At 43.8% G+C, this 21,666-nt stretch overlaps 2 protein-coding genes across 2 annotated transcripts; both read right to left on the bottom strand.

Annotated features, from left to right (window-relative positions):
* Window positions 1–2,571: 2,571 nt before the first annotated feature.
* Window positions 2,572–4,477, bottom strand: LOC127292778 (UDP-glycosyltransferase 83A1). The gene is made up of 3 exons (XM_051322233.2): window positions 3,853–4,477; window positions 3,185–3,723; window positions 2,572–3,064 (listed from the first exon to the last, which is right to left on the bottom strand). The coding sequence occupies exons 1-3, from the start codon at window positions 4,334–4,336 to the stop codon at window positions 2,717–2,719; spliced, it is 1,371 nt and encodes a 456-aa protein (XP_051178193.1). The 5' UTR covers window positions 4,337–4,477; the 3' UTR covers window positions 2,572–2,716.
* A 1,721-nt stretch (window positions 4,478–6,198) lies between these two features.
* Window positions 6,199–9,903, bottom strand: LOC127348402 (UDP-glycosyltransferase 83A1). The gene is made up of 3 exons (XM_051374442.2): window positions 9,408–9,903; window positions 6,691–7,229; window positions 6,199–6,575 (listed from the first exon to the last, which is right to left on the bottom strand). Exons 1-3 carry the CDS (start codon window positions 9,901–9,903, stop codon window positions 6,228–6,230), a joined length of 1,383 nt encoding a protein of 460 aa, XP_051230402.1. The 3' UTR covers window positions 6,199–6,227.
* Window positions 9,904–21,666: the final 11,763 nt, after the last annotated feature.

A 21,666-nucleotide genomic window follows, 5' to 3' on the forward strand; every position in this document is an offset into this window, starting at 1 on the left:
TCTTTCGTCGGGAGAGAGAATATTCTTCCAGGAATCCTTAGGCTTGGCTTCAAGGACATCGACAAAGCAAGGAAGCTGGGATTCGGGTGACAAGGAATCCTTGACGTAAAACCATTTCAATCTCCACCCTTGCACAGATTCTCTCATTGGGAAGTTGAAGTAGTTAACATCCGAACGAGCTACAAATCCCACTCCTCCGGTGACAAAGGATCCATTACTACTGCTGTATCTCTTCACATAGAAGATCTTTTTCCACAACCCAAAATGAGGCTTAATGCCCAGAAATGCCTCGCAAAGGGTGATGAACACAGCAACGTGAAGGATTGAGTTGGGAGTGAGTTGCCATAATTGGATCTCGTAAGTTCGCAAGAGGTGGAGGAGGAATTCATGAGCGGGAAGCGAAAGACCCCGATATAAGAACGACAAGAACATCACGGTAAAGCCAGCAGGAGGATTAGGCCGAGAAATCGCACCTGGAAAGATCACATTCCCCTCATCGGAGGAGATCAATCCCAGGCTTCGGGATCTCTTCTCGTCACGCTTGGTGACGGTTGAAGCTATCCAACCTCCAGGCTTGGCTACTGAGCTTGGTGGCGCCGGCGGCGCCGGAGCTGGGGGAGGAGCGTTTGGGGCACCCTCCTTCGAAAGAATCGAGGAAGATTTGGCGGCGGCACCACCGCTCGTGGAACTGGCGGTGGCGCTAGGGTTCTTCTTCTTCACCATCGCGAGATCTGGAAAGCAGTGGTGGCGGCGCAACAGTTGCGAAAGGGAGAAGAGGAAGAACGACGAAGGGATGTTATGACGAATGAAGGAGAAGATTAGGGATTTTCATCCTTTGAGAAATTTAAGGAAGGCCCCGTACTGCTAAGTGGACCTTTTCTTCAGTTAATGGTTGCAGAAATCGAGGAGGTGCCTCGGTAACTGTGTAAGAGGAGCAGAAATTGCTCGAAAAAGGGCCGGCGGGTCGCGTCTTATCAGTCAGAATCAAGGTGTCAGTAAAACGTCATCAATGATGTCATGTGGAATGATTGCATACGAAGGAATAAAAAGCTATCGGATGCTCAATTTGAGTCTATGCACAGATTGCAAAGCATCTGCACCTAGACTCGGGGGCTGCTCCCATCGGGAGCGCTAGGCGCGCACCCGACAGAATGAGGACTCGAAGGAAAAACTTGACTCGAGCCTGCACCCGGACGAAAGCGCCCGTGCCCAGACTCGGGGGCTACTCCCATCGGGAGCGCTGGACGCGCACCCGACAGAACTTTTTTCGCACTCCAGGATCATGCCTGGGGACTTGATTCTGTGTAGGGTAACGTTGTTTTGCTGTCGGCAGTTAACCAGCAAAAGCTGGGCACGTTACTCATTATCCCTTGCATGAAGAAAATATATCAGATGACCTATGAAGACTTATAGGAAAAAACTTTGACAGAGAAAAATGTTCGAGTAGTACAACTTGAGTCTACGCACGGATTGCAAGCACCCGTACCTAGACTCGGGGGCTACTCCCATCGGGAGCGCTGACGCGCACCCGATAGAAGAAGATGGTGCAGACAGAAGGAAAACAAGAATGATCAAGGAGAAGGACGTCGGAAGAAGACACGCTTCAGTCTCTACCCGAACTATGTTCGGCTAGACACTCGGGGGCTACTGACGTGTGCATTACCCTTCGGGTAACCGATGTTGCTCTACCCTATACGGTCTAGCTGGAGGCCCATGAAGGTACTCGATGGCAAGATGGGCCACTAGGATGGTGCAAAGGAAGGTTCCTTGAAGTACAAGACGCGGAAGGAGTCGAACAAGGAAAGTTTAGAGATAGATCTATTGTAAACCTAGTCGTACTCGATTAGGCCTCTCGAGACCTGGCCTCCTATATAAAGGCCAGGAGAGGGGCTATCGAGGGGGACAATCAATCTTAGCAATCTTAGCCAACAGAAGCTTAGACCTAGGTTACCCTAGCACTTAGCTATCTCGACGAGATCTCAGCCGAACTATTCGGCACCCTATTGTAGCCCATTATCATCATAATCAAGAACAGACAGACATGACGTAAGGGTTTTACCTCATCAAGGGCCCCGAACCTGGGTAAATCGCTCTCCCCGCTTGTCTGTGAACCGATGTCTCGTGTCAGCTTGCAGGATTCCATCAACCATAAGCCCCTATCGGAGAGCATTGCCGAGGAGCACCCTCGACAGATGGCCTTACTACCTCCATCCCAAATCTTAAGCCTTAATTTTGTTTTGAAAATTAAACCAAGTAAAATTTGACTAAACTTTTAGAAGAATCTATCAACAAATATGATATTTCATAGATAATATTTATAAATATATATCATTTTTTGTCTAATGATATTAAATTTGTATTTCGCATGTTAATGATGTATATTTGGTAAAAACATAGTCACATTTAACGTACTTTAACTTTTCAAAACAATATATGTCTTAATCTTTGGGACGGAGGTAGTATACACGAATCTTGTTGTGAATAGACTGTCACAATAGGGAGAGCATGTGAGCCCGGGTTCAGAAACGAATTTCCACCAACAAAGCTCCTTGACACACGTGCTTTATACTCTAGTGTATGAAGTACATCCTTCTATTTTACATTGATCTTTAGTCCTTACATAAACAAAACTTACATAAAGCGTTGGTTCTCACTTAAGCTGACGAGAAATCATAGAGGTTGACAGCACCCTGGCTAAGAAAAAGCAAAATTCAGCTCATTCCCTTAGGAGATCAACAAATCTCTTGAAATTCTTACACGACGAGCCGTCCTCTCTGAGGCTCCTGTCAGCTGAATCCTTAAGAATTTGTGCCCTTTCTGCAATGCCCTCGTCAGTCATGACCTGCTGCATTTTGGTGGTCACCTCCTCCTTCGTTACGACGCCATCTTCACCGGGAGTCACGGCCAAGCCGGTTCTCCAGATATCGCAGATGTAGCTCCGGTTTGCAAACTGGTCCACGAAGTACGGCCAGCATAGGATTGGCACGCCGTTCCTCACCCCCTCCATCGTAGAGTTCCAACCGCAGTGCGACACGAAGCAGGCTACTGCCCGATGAGCCAGAACCTGCATGATAGAACGTGAATTTAAAAAATCGTGATCATGATCTGACAATTAAAATATGGACCGAGATCCTCAGAAAATCGGCATAGTATGGTACAGTGACAAAAGTATACTGTAAGGCACCTGCTGCTGGGGACACCAGCTAACGATCATGCCGTTGACGGAGACGCGGTCCTGGAACTCGTCGAACCACAGCTTGCTGAGGCCGCCGGAGGTGAAGTCCGGGCGCACCACCCACAAGAACGGCCGGCCGATGAGCTCTAGCCCCTCGGCGAGCTCACGGAACTGCCGTGGGTCGAAGATGGTGAAACTGCCGAACGCCACGTACACGACGGATCTGTCCGGATGCGAGTCGAGCCACTTCAGGCACGCCGTATCCTCCGGCAAGAGCTGCCCGACCGGCTTCCGGAGCTCACTGTCGGCGTACAGCGGGCCGATGGGCACTATGTCGGGGAACAGCTCGAACGCGGCGGTCTCGGCGTCGAGGAACGAGTTGCACACTATGATCTCCGCGAGGCTCGTCGCCTGGGTGTTCCGGGACACCAGCCGGAAAGATACCTGCTGCCCCTCCGGTGCGCCGTCGATGCTCCACGGCATGTGCGATGTGTACATCGGTGGCATGTTGGGCGCGACCTCGAACGCCCCGCGGCGTCTCGGGATGCCTGCGAAAATTCAGAGTAACATGTCAATCCTCTGTCACTTCAGACGGAACTCCTCTGTTCAGCGCCTTGATTTCAGAAACGGAACAAGAGCATGAAATGCAGCTACGGATGGATCTTCAGTCCATATACCCTTGTCGTCGAAGAAGCCGTCCTCAATCAGCTGGGGAACCCGGCGCAGCGTCCCAAGGCCCGCCGCGGACGCCGGCCAGACGCAGGCGACCCGGACGCCGAGCTTCTTGGCAGCCTCGAAGCACATCCCCATGTTGCCGTCGCCGACGAGCCACTTCACATTCGTCTCCCTCATGAGCTCCTCCACGTAGCCCGGTATGCGCCGCGAGATCCCGTCGAGAAACTTGCAGAGGTCCCTGCGGTCGTCGCCCTCGGCCATGCCGTCCGGTACGGAGACCAGGCGGATCCCGTCCAGCGCATCGCCACCGCCGCCGCCAGTGGCATGTCGCAGGGCGTCGACAACGAGCGCGTGGATTGGCTCGGTGCACACGAAGGTGACCTCGAAGCCGTGCTGGACGAGGCGGTGCGACAGCTCCATCAGCGGGGTGACGTGGCCCTGCGCCGGGAACGGCAGCACCATGATCCGAGGCTTCGTAGAGGCCATGCCGATCGACGGAACAGGCTGGATATCCTCAGCAGCTGCGCAGTCGATCGACGGAGAGGCGCGCTATCTTCTCCGGTCGTCGAGTGACAGTGACAAGTAACTATGGCATACACCAACCAACTCAGTCGCTACTCGCTCACTCACCCGACAAAGGAAAGTGTGCAGAATAACTAGGGACAAGCGCACCAAGTTTTTAATCAAAGCGCACGCAAATAATAGAGGTCATAGCATCTCTACAATAATCTGACGGATATCATTCTTTAAAAAAAGATTATTTAAGGTCTTACAAATATTCAAAGAAAAAAAGTACAACCATCACTTATTACAATCTAAAGAACTGAAGTAACACGCACCACCTTATCAAGCCGCTAACCGAATCGATTGTACATATCTCGTGCCACCGCTGTCAACGGTTGCACCTAATATTTGTAACTTGAACTCTTACAACGGCTGGAAACAAGAACACATATAGATCCAACAAGTAGCCATAGGTATAACCAATAGAAATGATGGGAAGCTCATTCTGTTAAAGATAAAATTATTCCGGACATGCCACTAGTCCACAGAAGAGCACACACCCACTCTAATGCTGCATTTTGCTTTCTTTTATACCCCATGCAACCAATTGCCAGACAGGTCTGTGATATTTGATGGAAAGTAAATATTAAAAGGCATATGAGCAATGCGCCATAGAATTTTTGCAATAGCACATGGCATAAATAAATGGTGAATTGTTTTATCTTGATCACATAAAGCAACATTTCTTACACCCTTTCAATTGCGTTTTGCCAAACTATCCGTAGTAAGGATAATCTTTAAGTGGTACTTTAATTTTCCAACTGTATTTGCGAAGGAAGCGACGGTGACCATTAATCATATCAAGGTAAATAGATTTAACCGTAAACTTGCCGATTTATCTTATGTTCCTTTTGAAGACATCCCCTTGTGTCGATATGCATAAGTCAGTGTACTAGGTGTAACCATCTTTCTCACTTATTTCCCATCAAAGCCCGTCTAAAACCTGTGTTCAGCGGTACCATTGCGAAAACATCAACAGTTACATCTATATGACCTATTATCTGATAAAGTGATGGATATTGCTCCGTCAAAAGCTTATTCCCTAACCAAGCATCTTCCCAGAACCTAGTGTTCATCATCCCATTACCAATTGCAAAGGGGCCTCTTGTGAAGAAATCACCTTTGACATTCATGAGGCCTTTTCAAAAGGGTGAGACGGGTGGTTTAGCTGAAACTTGAGCGAAGGTTTTGGATTGTAGGTATTTGTTGCACAAAACTTCTTGCTATACACCCTCCTCATTTAAAAGCTTAAATAGCCACTCTCTAAGTAAGCATTTTTTTTTTCATTTCTAGAACCTCACCCCACCCTGGTCTTTTTGGTCTACAAATAATATTTCATTTAATTTATCTATAATTCTTTTTATGGCCATCACTTTGCGAGAAGAAGCGAGATCTGAAAAAATCTAATCATTTCCTTTACCTCTTGAGGTATCTCTAGGAAAGATAGCATGAATATTGGTAAACTTGTCAGGACCGAATTAATAAGAATTAAACAGTCCCCATAAGAGAGTAATTTCTTCTATCCAAATACTCATTTTTTCTCAAAGCAATCTTCCAATGGCTTCCATTCGCTACATGCTTCTATCGGATATTTTTTTCCAGCTATTTCCAAGCAATGCTTCCTTTCTTTCACAACAAATATAGGTCTAAATTGTTTTAGGCACCTAGAGAACACAATGCAAAACAATTTATATTTATGCGAAAATGATGTCCGATCTATTAATCATCATCAACAGTGGTACAAAGAACACCAAAGATAATAAAAGATACAAATATCCAGAAATCGTCCTAGAAAACTGAAATGGTCCAGTAATCACTCGCTTAGGAGATTAACAAACCCCTTGAAATTCTCATATGAAGAGCCGCCCTCGCTAAGGCTGCTGTGAGCTGCGTCCCTGAGCGTCCGTACCCTCTCCGCAATTCCCTTGTCGCCGATGATTTGTTCCAGTTTGCTGGTTACCTCGTCTTTAGTCACGACGCCATTTTCCCCGGGAGTCACGGCCAAGCCCGTCATCCAGATGTCGCAGATGTAGCTCCGGTTTGCAAACTGGTCGGCGAAGTAGGGCCAGCACAGGATCGGTACGCCGTTCCTGACACCCTCCGTCCTCGAGTTCCACCCGCAGTGCGACATAAAGCATGCCACCGAGGGATGTGCTAGAACCTACATAGGCCATAGGGAGATGGATCACAGTTCACAGACATCGTTGGTCGGCTTGACTGTCTGAATATTTGCAAAACATGTGTAGCATGTTGCAGTTATTGACAATGTAACTCACCTGCTGCTGGGGGCACCAGCTGACGATCATGCCCTTGCCCGCGATGCGGCTCTGGAACTCGTCGAACCACGCCTTGGTCAGACCGCCGGAGGTGAAGTCCGGGCGCACCACCCACAAGAACGGCCGGCCGGTGAGCTCCAGGCCCTCAGCGAGCTCACGGAACTGCCGCGGGTCGAAGATGGTGAAGCTGCCGAACGCCACGTACACGACGGAGCTGTCGGACTGCCCGTCGAGCCATTCCAAGCAGCTCGGGTCTTCCGGCCAGAACTGCCCCACGGGCTTCCGCACCTCCTCATCGGCGAACAGAGGTCCGATAGGCACTATGTCAGGGAACAGCTCGAACGCCGTGGGCTCTGCGTCGAGGAAGGAGTTGCACACAGTAATCTCGGCGAGTCTGGTCCATGGGGCGTAGCTGGATGCCAAGTGGAATACTACCTGCTGCTCATCGGGTGGGCCGTCGATGCTCCACGGAAGATGCGATGCGTAGATGGGCGGCATCTTGGGGGCGACTTCGTACAAACCCTGCCGCTTGGGAAAGCCTGTGTGTTTTCAGGTGTTAAATTATTTGTTTGCTTCAGGTGTAAGAAAATGAAGTCATATTCTATCTTTGAGATACTCCCTCCATCCTAGTTTTTAAGACATATTTCCAAAAACTATTTGTCCCATAACCCCGACCTCCTAAGCATAATTTTATTTAATGTGGGAGAGAAAGAGGTTGCATGCACCAATGAGGGAGAGAAAGAGAATGCATGCACCAATGAGGGAGAGAAAGGGGCTGCATGCACCAATGAGAGAGAAAATGAGACCCAATCAGCTAGTAGATTGGACCAAGATATTCAAAAATTGTGACTTACAAACTAGGACGGAGGGAGTAGAAATAATTATTATCAGTTTCAGTGCAGATTTTATTGTCATTTCGTACTACTTAAATGAATTTTACTCCCTCCATCCATAATACTCCCCATCACCCCATGGACCAACCTCGCTCCATGATTTTAAGCAATGTTTTAAAAAGCGAGCTATGCTTCTTAGCGGCGATATTTTTTAGACGCTAAGGGAGCTATAGCGGAGCTAAGTCATTTAGCGTTTTTTGTAAAAAACAAGAAAACTCCTAAAAAATATTAGGCATCAAACATTCATATCATCTATAAATATGATAAGAAATTCAATAATTCAATTATATGAAACTTGTACTGAACAATTATGATGACTTAGTAATAAAAGCAGTGCATAAATGCATATTACATAATTATATCTAAATTTTAAATTTAAATTTGAAAACATTTGGGCTTAGCGGGAGAAATAGCGCTATTTTCGGCCCTATTTAGCGTTTTAGCGCGATTTAGCTAGCTATTAGCGAGAGATTATATTTAATGCTAAAAGTGCTTATCTTTAGCGGGAGCCTTGTCAATCTGCTATAGCAAAGAGATAGCGCGCTATTTAAAACTTTGATTTTAAGAGAGTTCACCTCGTTCCATGGACCAGCCAGTCTATGTTTTCAGGCGTCTAGATTTGTCTGGGCTGTTTTTTTCTTGTTTAGTGGTTCCACTACTCAACCCTAAAGTTACAGTAGTGATGGATGAGATGAACTCTCTTTCCTCGGCTCCACCATCATAACGCTCTCGTCGGTTTTGGGTCCATCACAATATCCTAATTCACTACTAATAGAAGTCGCCTATCTTGGCTCCACTAAGTCGTTGTTTTTGATGGATGAGATGAACTCTTTGTTCCTCGGCTCGACCATCATCATAATCCGTCGGTTGTGAGTCTATCTCAATATGTTATCCACTATGTCGAGGTCGCATTGTTTTTGTGTCACCTACCTTGGCCCCACCGCCTCCGTTTTGCGGCACTACACTTACATATACTGTGTTGGGAAAAGAAACACATGAATCTTGAGATTCATGTGTTTCTTCTCTGCATTCGGTATAGTAATAAAAATGTGCAATCCACTCTTTTGGTTTATTAAAGGGGACTTACATTTTTTCATATTGTCGGTTGGTTAAAATCTTGTAAATTTCATCGATCTAGAGTTAATTTCACATTGCTTATTCTAGAACTGTACTATGTGAATTAGTGCAATTTTAGTCAAGTGTATATAGAACTTTTAGATACTATGTCCTATATCATATGATTTTCAAGACGAGAATGAGTAAATAATGATACAAAGGCTTCCATATGTGACTTGAATTTTTGGAAGAAAAAATCTAGTCATCGTATATTTACAATAGGAAAATCCAACAATTTCATAAATTGAGAAAGATCTTTATTTTTTAGTGGTTTTACAGTTTTGCGAGTTATCAGAAAAATGAGAATTAACTTCCTAAATTACCACTAACAACCATGTGATTTCAATGAGAGATTACTTCAACAAAAAAGACATAAATCTTTGTTAGATGGCTATTTGTTAGATGACTGAAAATCTGTGAATTTCACTGATTTTGGTTCGCAACAAAATGATTGAAATTTTCTCTTTAATTGATTAAAAATGAAATATATTTAAAATGTATTTGAATTAATATGTACTACTAAATCTCTGAATATTTTGAACCAAAATTAACTATTTTGGTGTCTACCAATATCACTGAAATTCAGTGAATTTTGATAAAATCTCGTTATAAATGAAGTGATTGCCATTAATTAGTCTGATTTTAAATTCAGTTAACATGCAGAAATAGTACTACTAAATTAGACAGCAGAACAATAGATATTCATACCCTTATCGTCAATGAATCCATCCTGCATGATCTTGGGGATCCTGAACGACGTCCCAAGGCTCGAAGCTGCCGCCGGCCAGAAACCGGCGACCCGGACGCCGAGGCTCATGGCAACCTGGAAGCAGAACCCCATGTTCACGTCGGCAACGAGCCACTTCACCTTTGCACCCCCAGACGCCTCCGTCTCCCCGATGAGATCCCCCAAGTAGCCCGGCACGCGCCGAGAGACCGCTTCCACGAACTTGCAGAGGTCCCTGCGGTCGTCGCCCTCGGCCATGCCGTCCGGTATGGGGACCAGGCGGATACCATCCACCAGCGCGTCGCTGCTGTTGGCGCTCCGTCGCATGGTGTCGAGGAGGAGCGCGTGGGTAAGCCCGGTGCAGACGAAGGTTACCTCGAAGCCGTGGTCGACAAGGCGGTGCGATAGCTCCATCATCGGGGTCACGTGGCCTTGCGCCGGGAACGGCAGCACCATGACGTGAGGCGCCGCGGCCATGCCGATCTTGTAGGAGCAGCAGATGTGCTACGTAGTAGTAGTATGCTCAGTGTAGTGTGCTCAGTGTGCTGTAGCCGTGTAGCGGGTGTAGCCGGAGAGAAAGAGAACGGATCGAGAGACTGATAAGCGCGCGTTGTTTTGGCATTTCCGCACGTCCGCTCAATGCAAGCAGCAACCTCTTGTCGTCTCCGCGCTGCCGTCGAGTGATCGGCCGGCTGCCGGCGCTGCTGTCGAGTGATCGGCCTGCTGCCGGCGCTGACGAAGGCTGAATCCTTCTCGTTTTCCTGTTGGACGCAGGCGTGACGGCGTGACGAGCAAGGAGTCGGGACTTGGCAATAAGTTGTGAGTGAGAACCGAGAAATACTACCTCTCCGTTCTAAAATAAATGACTCGCACTCCAGAAAACGCACAAGGTCCCAACTTCCAGGACCTCTGTCGGGACCATCGGCACAGTTCGACTAGGCCAGCAGACAAGCTGTCGGCATAGGAACGCCGTCGGCGCAGGAAGGTCTATGCCGACGGCAACCGTCGGTGTAGTTTCAACCGTCTGTACAGCCTCTCCGCCGTGACGGCGAGGTAACATTGCGAGGTCTATGCCGTCGGCACATATTTCAGCCATGTGCTAACGCCAAAGCCGTCGGCATAGCTATTTTCCATTTTACCACATTAATCTTCAAAACATCATAACAAAATCATTATAATTTAGAAAAATACAAATACTATATCTAAAATTTCAGAAAAATAAGATCTATCTTGAAAAAATATCAAACTTGGAATACTGCAAATACCTTAAAAAAACCTTCTAAAAAATAGTTATCATGTCCGATGTTTCATGGCTTTCACGCCGAACAATCAATATTATGGCTAGAATCGTGGCATAGTTTGTGATAATGTGCCCATAAGTACACATGTGCATCTTGGGATGTCTTACGATGTTGCGGGAGGAAGTTTTCCTTTACATCGCAAGAAAAAACCATTTTCCATCTTTGAGGTGCCGAAAATGGGGTATTTTATGAAGCAACCACCAAATTAAAATTTCACATCCGTACCAACATATTTTTCAAAAATGCTAGACCACCTAAGATGGACAATTTATCAACCGGTGTATCTGGAACCTTTCCGTCCACCCCTCATGAAAAAGACAAATTCCTGCCGAATCGGTAGGAGGCCAACCAGGTTTGAACTACAGGTACATGATATAATGCTTAACATTTTTTATAAAAATCATTTTTAGGTTCAAAACATGCTATTTTATCAGAGATTCCGTGCAAGTTTAGCAAGGCTCAGCCCCGAGCAAAGGATTTTCATGCCCGCGGTTTTGAATATAGTTTGAAACGGGCATAACAAATACAAACATGATTCAAACAATGTGAAACCTTCGCGTGGTGTCATAGTTGCAAGGAAAAATATTAAAGTTAGAAAATTGCAAACATCACAAAAAATTCTTCACAAAATGAGCTATCAGTTCGAGGTTTCATGGCATTTAGGTCAAACGACCAATGTTATGGATAGAATCGTGACATAGTTTGTGATAATGTGCCACATTATGCACACATGTGCATCTTGGGATGGCAGACAATGTTGCAGGAGGAAGGTTTCATTTTCGTTGCACCAAAAAGCCATTTCCATTTTTAGGTGCCGAAAACGGAGTGTTTTGTGAAGCAACCACCAAATTAATGTTTCACATTGGTACCAACACATTTTTCAAAAATATTAAACCACCCGAAATGGATAATTTCTAAACCGGTGTATCTGGAACCTTTCCGTCCACCTCTCATGCAAAAGATAAATTTCTGTCGAATCGGGTGGAGGCCGGCCAGATTTGAACTACATGTACATGATATAATTCTCAAGATTTTTTATAAAAATCATTTTTAGGTTCACAACATGCTATTTCATCAGAGATGCAGTGCAAGTTTAGCGAGGCTCAATCCCGGGCAAAGGATCTTCATGCCCGCAGTTTTGAATATAGTTTGAAACGGACATAACAAATTCAAAAACGATCCAAACAATGTGAAACCTTCGTGTGTCATAGCTGCAAAGAAAAATATTAAACTAGAAAAATTGCAAATATCACAAAAAGTCCTTCAAAAAATGAGCTGTCACGTTCGAGGTTTCATGGCATTTAGGTCAAAGGACCAATGTTATGGATAGAATCTCGGCATTGTTTGTGATAATGTGTCCATATTGTGCACACATGTGCACCTTGGGATGGAGGAGAATGTTGCAGGAGGAAGGTTTCATTTTTGTCGCACCAAAAAGCGATTTTCCATTTCCCGAGTTCCAAAAACGGGATGTTTTGTGAAGCAACCATAAAATTAGAGTTTCACAATGGTACCACCTTATTTTTCAAAAATACTATTCCACCATACATACACAATTTCCCAATCAGGATATCTGAAACTTTTTGTCCACCCCTCATGAAAAAGACAAACTCCTGCCAAGTCAGCTGGAAGTCGGTCAGATTTGCACTACATGTACATGATCTAATGCTCATGATTTTTTGGAAAAATCATTTTTAGGTTCATGATATAGATGTAATATTTGGATTCCTCTCAATTTTTGATCAAATTCTGATTTACGGATTTAAAGATATTAATTATTCCATATTAAATAGAAAAGGAAAAATTAAATCATTTTAGTGTCATTTGAATTCAAGATTAATATACTTATTCATTGTAATTTATGTAGGTAATTGTTTGGAATTCAAAAAAATAAAGATGTGCAGCCTCAAGGGATATGTGTTAATAGGATTGATGTGGTAATATTATCAAGGTGTCATTTCTTTCATGGAAGCTAGTCTAGAAGGAACTGGCCGAGAAGTTTGACCACGAGTGAAATTTGACCTAATATTAAGTGTGTTGGAGTTAAAATGGTTCATGTGAGAGATTAAAAAATTGAAAAAAAAATTGAATTTTTTCCAAAAAAATGTTTTAAAAAAAATTCGAGCCATTATTTCTATGCCGACGGCCAGTATGTGGCGACAACATCTAGGTCTGTGTCGATAATGTATTGTACCGATGGCGAGGTGCTGACGGCGGCCGTCGGCACAGGGTTGTGCCTACGGCAATTCTAGCTGTGCCGACGGCATGGCAGCCGTCGACACCTTGACTGGTTCCCATAGTGTCAGTTTTATCTAAATACAAATTTATGTATCTAGACGTATTTTAATATGTAGATATAGATCCAAAAAAAGTTAAATCACTTATTTCATAACTGAGGGAATAATTCAAAAGAAAACTGAACTTTCTATGGGCTAAGTTTTATGATGGCTGATGGGTTGTGCATCACTTTAACACAGAGATTTTGGACTCCCATTTTACAAGGCTAGGGATTTCAGCCTCATTTTTCAGAAAAAAATAGGCACAATTTTTACAAAGAAGACACGGGTTTCAACCTTTTAAAAAAAAAATCGAGTTAGTTCTATACTCTGTTCGCTCATTTTTTTCGGCTGGTGAGACCCACCAATTTACACCATATCTTGATATCTCTATTTTCTGTTGCCCTGAGCGTCGGCTGGGTGGAACGTTAGATTAGATACTAATCTGAAACACTTGCACGCAAATGTCTACTATGTGTGCAACATCTCTATCTATGCTATGGCAAGTTGGCAAGCACTCTCCTGCCTTTAGTAGATGGAGACGCGAACCTAGAAAGGACGAACGAAAGAGATGGCTGTATTTTTCTTGTGGTATTCAGCACAACACGCACCATGAGCATTTAACCCAAAACTTGCAACACCACAAAACATTTTCAACAAACGCCCATGTATATGCAGCAAACGAAAAAAAAGCTTAATAATAACATGCCAGACAAACCTGTGCGTCATAAGAAATCCAAAATTACCAACCTTCCAACAACCTTTGGGTGCCCGGCCTAGACGCCTAGGGCTGAGCCGAATTTAACCGGACCTTGTGAGTTCCACTGGTGGAAAAAGGGGCTTTGGTCGCGGTTGGCAACTGCCATTAGTCGCGGTGGCGCAACCGCGACCAAAGTAGCGCGACTAAAGGCCCCCCCCTTTAGTCGCGGTTTCTTACGAACCGCGACTAAAGGCCCGTCCACGTGGGCCGCAGGCGAGCGCCAGGGCGGAGGACCTTTAGTCGCGGTTCTTCTGGCCAACCGCGACTAAAGGCCTCCGCAGGGTTAAGGGTTTAGCCCCCTCCCCTAAATCTGGTTTCTTTTTAATTTGTATTATTTTATTTCTTTTGGGTTTTAATTTTGAAGGAGTTTCACATATTCTACGGTACTACATACATGCATATGAATGTACAATTTCAAACAAATTTGAAATTAGAACCAAAAAGAATTCAAGAGGAATATACAATATATATTCAATATCGGATGACCATATACAATATATATTCAATATCGGATGACCATATACAATTTTGAACAAGTTAGTTACAAATTCTGGTGCATATAAAGTTCTACGTCATCGTAATAGTGTTCTCCTCTAGGATCGATGACTTCCCTCGCCAACCATCCAGCTAGTTCCTCTTGAAGTGGTCGGAAGCGAGCTTCTGGACTAAGCGTCTTCCGGAGGTTATTCCTCATGATGTTGTTCTCACACTTCTGGTCCCGCTCATTGCAGTATCTCCGGATCCTCTCACAAACATAGTATCCACATAGATTGGTCCCCGGTGGCTGAATATCCCGCCGTCCGCACCGCCATTTTAAAATGTAGCTCTTTTTTGAATTCACCGACCTTGGTATCTACGAACCGTCTCCAAACCCTACGAGGCAAAGAAAATTAAATAAACAAGAGGGTTATTAATTAGTTACTTGATATTAGGAAATGATGAACGAAATAGGCCGATCGATATAGAGCGCAAATGAATGAAAATAATTACTTTTGCATCATTTTTCTCATGTCGCCCCAAAGCGCCGGATCCATATTCAGAGAGTCGTGGACGAGAACTGAGGAGGTCTGAACTTTAATTACCATAAGAATCCAAAGTGGAACCTGCGGACACGATACATGCACACTCATGCATACCTCATCGATTAGCCACATACCAGGCAGGGAGTAAACCAAAGAGACTGTGCTCAAGACAGCAACACTCACCCAAAATGGTAAGGAAATAGAATATCACTTTTCTGTTGCTGTTTTCTAATAAACCGCCACAGGTCATCCTCCACGTCGGCGGGGTGGTGTTCTAACACATATGAATTAACGATTTGTGGGTCAATGAACCCAACATCATGGATGTTCCTTATTCGCATTTCCCGCTTCTTCATTCTGCATAATAGCGTACACAACAAGATAGTTAGGACAATATATATATATATATAGTGCAGGCAATGAACGAGATGGGGTAGAAATTAATAAATCACTTACGTAACGTAGCAACCGATGATAGATTTGTCGAGGTCGCGCAGATTGAACAGCTGGAACAATTCACTCAGATGAATTTGTACCCAGTAATGTTTGAAGTGATGCTCATATCTAACTTCCGCATAGATATAGTCTTTGGCGTTTTTATGTTTTATGTAACCCTTGTACCAATTTAGCAGACCTTTCATTTGTCGAGGTAGATCCTCTTCCTGCGCAGGCTCGACGAGAGGGCCATTCTTCACATATGTAAATACTACGTCCTTCATTGGCGCCTCATCAAGGCCTAGCAGTGCACGAAGAGTGATACCTAAGTCGGCCGCTTGTTCTCTGGCACTCGTTACAGTCAATCCATGTGCTGCCGCAGCTGCTATGATATCGGGGGCATCCGGATCGGCGGCTTGCACTATGAGCGGGGCGATCGATTGTTTACTTTGTTCCCCGAGCTGGGCAACTTCTTTCCCCCTTTCTAATTTTGTCTCGGCCTCGTCCTCCAAGGCTTTCTTCTCCGCCAACTCTTGGTTCCTCTTGAACGCGAGTGCTTGCCTACGAAGTTCACGTAAATAGTCGTCAGGCAGATTCTTCGCGGCTTGGGACGGTGTGTTCAAAAATGACTTAGCCCACTGCTTTTGCTTGTCAGAATATACTGGCTTGGGCTCGCCCTCTCTTTTCTTCTTGCACTCTGATGGCGTGTATTTCACACGTTCGTTGGGCAACCCCAAGAGGAAGGTATGATGCGCACAGCAGCAAGTTTTCCCTCAAAAAGAAACCAAGGTTTATCGAACCAGGAGGAGCCAAGAAGCACGTTGAAGGTTGATGGCGGCGGGATGTAGTGCGGCGCAACACCAGGGATTCCGGCGCCAACGTGGAACCTGCACAACACAAGCAAAGTACTTTGCCCCAACGAAACAGTGAGGTTGTCAATCTCACCGGCTTGCTGTAACAAAGAGTTAACCGTATTGTGTGGAAGATGATTGTTTGCAGAAAACAGTAGAACAAGTATTGCAGTAGATTGTATTTCAGTATAGAGAATTGGACCGGGGTCCACAGTTCACTAGAGGTGTCTCTCCCATAAGACGAACAGCATGTTGGGTGAACAAATTACAGTTGGGCAATTGACAAATAAAGAGAGCATGACCATGCACATACATATCATGATGAGTATAGTGAGATTTAATTGGGCATTACGACAAAGTACATAGACCGCCATCCAACTGCATCTATGCCTAAAAAGTCCACCTTCAGGTTATCATCCGAACCCCTTCCAGTATTAAGTTGCTAACAACAGACAATTGCATTAAGTATGGTGCGTAATGTAACTAGTGACTACATCCTTGAACATAGCACTAATGTTTTATCCCTAGTGGCAACAGCACAACACAACCTTACAACTTTCTCACATCGTCCTGTGTCAATGCAGGCATGAACCCACTATCGAGCATAAGTACTCCCTCTTGGAGTTACAAGCATCTACTTGGCCAGAGCATCTACTAGTAACGGAGAGCATGCAAGATCATAAACAACACATAGCATAACTTTGATAATCAACATAACAAGTATTCTCTATTCATCGGATCCCAACAAACGCAACATATAGAATTACAGATAGATGATCTTGATCATGTTAGGCAGCTCACAAGATCCGACAATGATAGCACAATGGGGAGAAGACAACCATCTAGCTACTGCTATGGACCCATAGTCCAGGGGTAGACTACTCACACATCACACCGGAGGCGACCATGGCGGCGTAGAGTCCTCCGGGAGATGATTCCCCTCTCCGGCAGGGTGCCGGAGGCGATCTCCTGGATCCCCCGAGATGGGATCGGCGGCGGCGGCGTCTCTGGAAGGTTTTCCGTATCGTGGTTCTCGGTACTGGGGTTTTCGTCACGGAGACTTTTTATAGGCGGAAGGGCAGGTCAAGAGGCGGCACGGGGGCCCCACACCACAGGGCCGCGCGGCCAAGGGGGGGGGCCGCGCCGCCCTATGGTGTGGCCCCTCCGTGGCCCCTCTTCGTCTCTCCTTCGGACTTCTGGAAGCTTCGTGAGAAAATAGGCCCCTGGGCTTTGATTTCGTCCAATTCCGAGAATATTTCCTTACTAGGATTTCTGAAACCAAAAACAGCAGAAACAAAGAATCGGCACTTCGGCATCTTGTTAATAGGTTAGTTCCGTAAAATGCACGAATATGACATAAAGTGTGCATAAAACATGTAGATAACATCAATAATGTGGCATGGAACATAAGAAATTATCGATACGTCGGAGACGTATCAGCATCCCCAAGCTTAGTTCTGCTCGTCCCGAGCAGGTAAAACGATAACACAGATAATTTCTGGAGTGACATGCCATCATAATCTTGATCATACTATTTGTAAAGCATATGTAGTGAATGCAGCGATCAAAACAATGTATATGACATGAGTAAACAAGTGAATCATATAGCAAAGACTTTTCATGAATAGCACTTCAAGACAAGCATCAATAAGTCTTGCATAAGAGTTAACTCATAAAGCAATAATTCAAAGTAAAGGCATTGAAGCAACACAAAAGAAGATTAAGTTTCAGCGGTTGCTTTCAACTTGTAACATGTATATCTCATGGATATTGTCAACATAGAGTAATATAATAAGTGCAATAAGCAAGTATGTAGGAATCAATGCACAGTTCACACAAGTGTTTGCTTCTTGAGGTGGAGAGAAATAGGTGAACTGACTCAACATTGAAAGTAAAAGAATGGTCCTCATAGAGGAAAAGCATCGATTGCTATATTTGTGCTAGAGCTTTGATTTTGAAAACATGAAACAATTTTGTCAACGGTAGTAATAAAGCATATGCATCATGTAAATTATATCTTATAAGTTGCAAGCCCCATGCATAGTGTACTAATAGTGCCCGCACCTTGTCCTAATTAGCTTGGACTACCGGATCATCACAATGCAATCGTTTTTTTACCAAGTGTCACAAAGGGGTACCTCTATGCCGCCTGTACAAAGGTCTAAGGAGAAAGCTCGCATTGGATTTCTCGCTATTGATTATTCTTCAACTTAGACATCCATACCGGGACAACATAGACAACAGATAATGGACTCCTCTTTTATGCATAAGCATGTAGCAACAATTAATAATTTTCTCATTTGAGATTTGAGGATTGTTGTCCAAAACTGAAACTTCCACCATGGAGCATGGCTTTAGTTAGCGGCCCAATGTTCTTCTCTAACATATGCATGCTTAACCCTATGGTGGTAGATCTCTTACTTCAGACAAGACGAACATGCATAGCAACTCACATGAAATTCAACAATGAATAGTTGATGGCGTCCCCAGTGAACATGGTTATCGCACAACAAGCAACTTAATAAGAGATAAAGTGCATAATTACATATTCAATACCACAATAGTTTTTAAGCTATATGTCCCATGAGCTATATATTGCATAGGTGAATGATGGAATTTTAACGGTAGCACTCAAGCAATTTACTTTGGAATGGCGGAAAATACCATGTAGTATAGGTAGGTATGGTGGACACAAATGGCATAGTGGTTGGCTCAAGTATTTTGGATGCATGAGAAGTATTCCCTCTCGATACAAGGTTTAGGCTAGCAAGGCTTATTTGAAACAAACACAAGGATGAACCGGTGCAGCAAAACTCACATAAAAGACATATTGAAAACATTATAAGACTCTACACCGTCTTCCTTGTTGTTCAAACTCAATACTAGAAATTATCTAGACCTTAGAGAAACCAAATATGCAAACCAAATTTTAGCATGCTCTATGTATTTCTTCATTAATGGGTGCAAAGCATATGATGCAAGAGCTTAAACATGAGCACAACAATTGCCAAGTATCACATTACCCAAAACATTTATAGCAATTACTACATGTATCATTTTCCAATTCCAACCATATAACAATTTAACGAAGAAGAAACTTCGCCATGAATACTATGAGTAGAAACCAAGGACATACTTGTCCATATGCTACAGCGGAGCGTGTCTCTCTCCCATAAAGTGAATGCTAGGATCCATTTTATTCAAACAAAACAAAAACAAAAACAAACCGACGCTCCAAGAAAAAGCACATAAGATGTGATGGAATAAAAATATAGTTTCAGGGGAGGAACCTGATAATGTTGTCGATGAAGAAGGGGATGCCTTGGGCATCCCCAAGCTTAGACGCTTGAGTCTTCTTGATATATGCAGGGGTGAACCACCGGGTGCATCCCCAAGCTTAGAGCTTTCACTCTCCTTGATCATGTTGCATCATACTCCTCTCTTGATCCTTGAAAACTTCCTCCACACCAAACTCGAAACAACTCATTAGAGGGTTAGTGCACAATATAAATTGACATATTCAGAGGTGACACAATCATTCTTAACACTTCTGGACATTGCATAATGCTACTGGACATTAGTGGATCAAAGAAATTCATCCAACATAGCGAAAGAGGCAATGCGAAATAAAAGGCAGAATCTGTCAAAACAGAACAGTTCGTATTGACGAATTTTAAAATGGCACCAGACTTGCTCAAATGAAAATGCTCAAATTGAATGAAAGTTGCGTACATATCTGAGGATCATGCACGTAAATTGGCTTAATTTTCTGAGTTACCTACAGGGAGGTGGACCCAGATTCGTGACAGCAAAGAAATCTGGAACTGTGCAGTAATCCAAATCTAGTACTTACTTTTCTATCAACGGCTTAACTTGGCACAACAAAACACAAAACTAAGATAAGGAGAGGTTGCTACAGTAGTAAACAACTTCCAAAATAAAAACAAAGTACTGTAGGTAAAAACATGGGTTGTCTCCCATAAGCGCTTTTCTTTAACGCCTTTCAGCTAGGCGCAGAAAGTGTATATCAAGTATTATCAAGAGATGAAGTGTCAACATTACCTTGGGCTTTACCCTTACCTTTCTTATCGTTTTTCTTTCCCTTTGGTTTAGGAAATGTATGAGTTTCCCCCGGTATAGAGGTGAATTTCAGAGTGCCTTCTCCAACATCAATGACTGCTCCCAATAGTTTCAGCAGGGATCTTCCGAGTGTGAGTTTTCCTGTTTCAACAACAAGATAATCAATGGATATTGTTCTTCCAAGAATGGTTGTATGCACACCTGCGGCTATTCCTTTAGGAATTATAGTAGAGTTATCAATGAGAGTTATTTCTTCTCCTCCTTCCTCGACTCCCCAAAGTTTCAAATATTTATAAATACTTTCAGGCATAAGGCAAAATTCATACATAATATCGCAGTAGGCATGGAGAGTTCGATCACCGATGACAATTTTAACAGCAGGATCCCACATTGAGAGTTTAGAGTTCACTAAAACTTGTTCAAGACGATTACGAACATGGCAATAATTATCATTCAAGCGAGATGTACTTATCTCGAGATTATTTAATCTACTATAAATGCTAGTGAGGACTGAATCAAAGTTATTAGCTGAATCATGTGATGCAACCAACTTCTTTATGGCATTAAAAGCTTGATCCCCATTGCAATGAAGGAAATCTCCTCCCACTAAAGTATCCAAAGCATATCTATAGCGAACCATAAGACCAAAATAAAAATTACTGAGGAGCAAACTTAGAGTCATTTGAGGTTCAGTTTTACGATAAGAAGTAAAAATTCTAGACCAAGCATCCTTAAAACTCTCCTCATCCCCTTGTTTAAAAGTGAAGACTAATTCTTCAGGTGAAGAAGTAACAGGTTCAGAGCTAGACATGATAACAAAAGTAACTAATTTTTTTGTATTTTTAATATAGAGTGCAAGACAATAAAGCAAACTAAATAAAGTAAATGCAAGTAAGCTAATTTTTGTGTGTTTTTGATATAGCAAACAAGATAACAAGCAAAGTAAAACTAGCAACTAATTTTTTTGTATTTTGATTTAGTGCAGCAAACAAAGTAGTAATTAAAACTAAGCAAGACAAAAACAAAGTAAAGAGATTGAGAAGTGGAGACTCCCCTTGCAGCGTGTCTTGATCTCCCCGGCAACGGCGCCAGAAAAAGAGCTTGATGGCGTGTATTTCACACGTTCGTTGGGCAACCCCAAGAGGAAGGTATGATGCGCACAGCAGCAAGTTTTCCTCGTAAAGAAACCAAGGTTTATCGAACCAGGAGGAGCCAAGAAGCACGTTGAAGGTTGATGGCGGCGGGATGTAGTGCGGCGCAACACCAGGGATTCCGGCGCCAACGTGGAACCTGCACAACACAAGCAAAGTACTTTGCCCCAACGAAACAGTGAGGTTGTCAATCTCACCAGCTTGCTGTAACAAAGAGTTAACCGTATTGTGTGGAAGATGATTGTTTGCAGAAAACAGTAGAACAAGTATTGCAGTAGATTGTATTTCAGTATAGAGAATTGGACCGGGGTCCACAGTTCACTAGAGGTGTCTCTCCCATAAGACGAACAGCATGTTGGGTGAA

The sequence above is a fragment of the Lolium perenne genome, chromosome 4 (genome assembly GCF_019359855.2).
Source record: "Lolium perenne isolate Kyuss_39 chromosome 4, Kyuss_2.0, whole genome shotgun sequence".
NCBI classification, from domain to species: Eukaryota; Viridiplantae; Streptophyta; class Magnoliopsida; order Poales; family Poaceae; genus Lolium; species Lolium perenne.

Coding starts and splice junctions, on each gene's coding strand:
- LOC127292778 (XM_051322233.2), bottom strand. CDS start 4,336: ATGGCCTCTACGAAGCCTCGGATCATGGTGCTGCCGTTCCCGGCGCAG. Junction 3,724..3,852: donor CGGCTTCTTCGACGACAAGG/GTATATGGACTG, acceptor GAATTTTCGCAG/GCATCCCGAGACGCCGCGGG. Junction 3,065..3,184: donor GCTGGTGTCCCCAGCAGCAG/GTGCCTTACAGT, acceptor TCTATCATGCAG/GTTCTGGCTCATCGGGCAGT.
- LOC127348402 (XM_051374442.2), bottom strand. CDS start 9,903: ATGGCCGCGGCGCCTCACGTCATGGTGCTGCCGTTCCCGGCGCAAGGC. Junction 7,230..9,407: donor TGGATTCATTGACGATAAGG/GTATGAATATCT, acceptor GAAAACACACAG/GCTTTCCCAAGCGGCAGGGT. Junction 6,576..6,690: donor GCTGGTGCCCCCAGCAGCAG/GTGAGTTACATT, acceptor TGGCCTATGTAG/GTTCTAGCACATCCCTCGGT.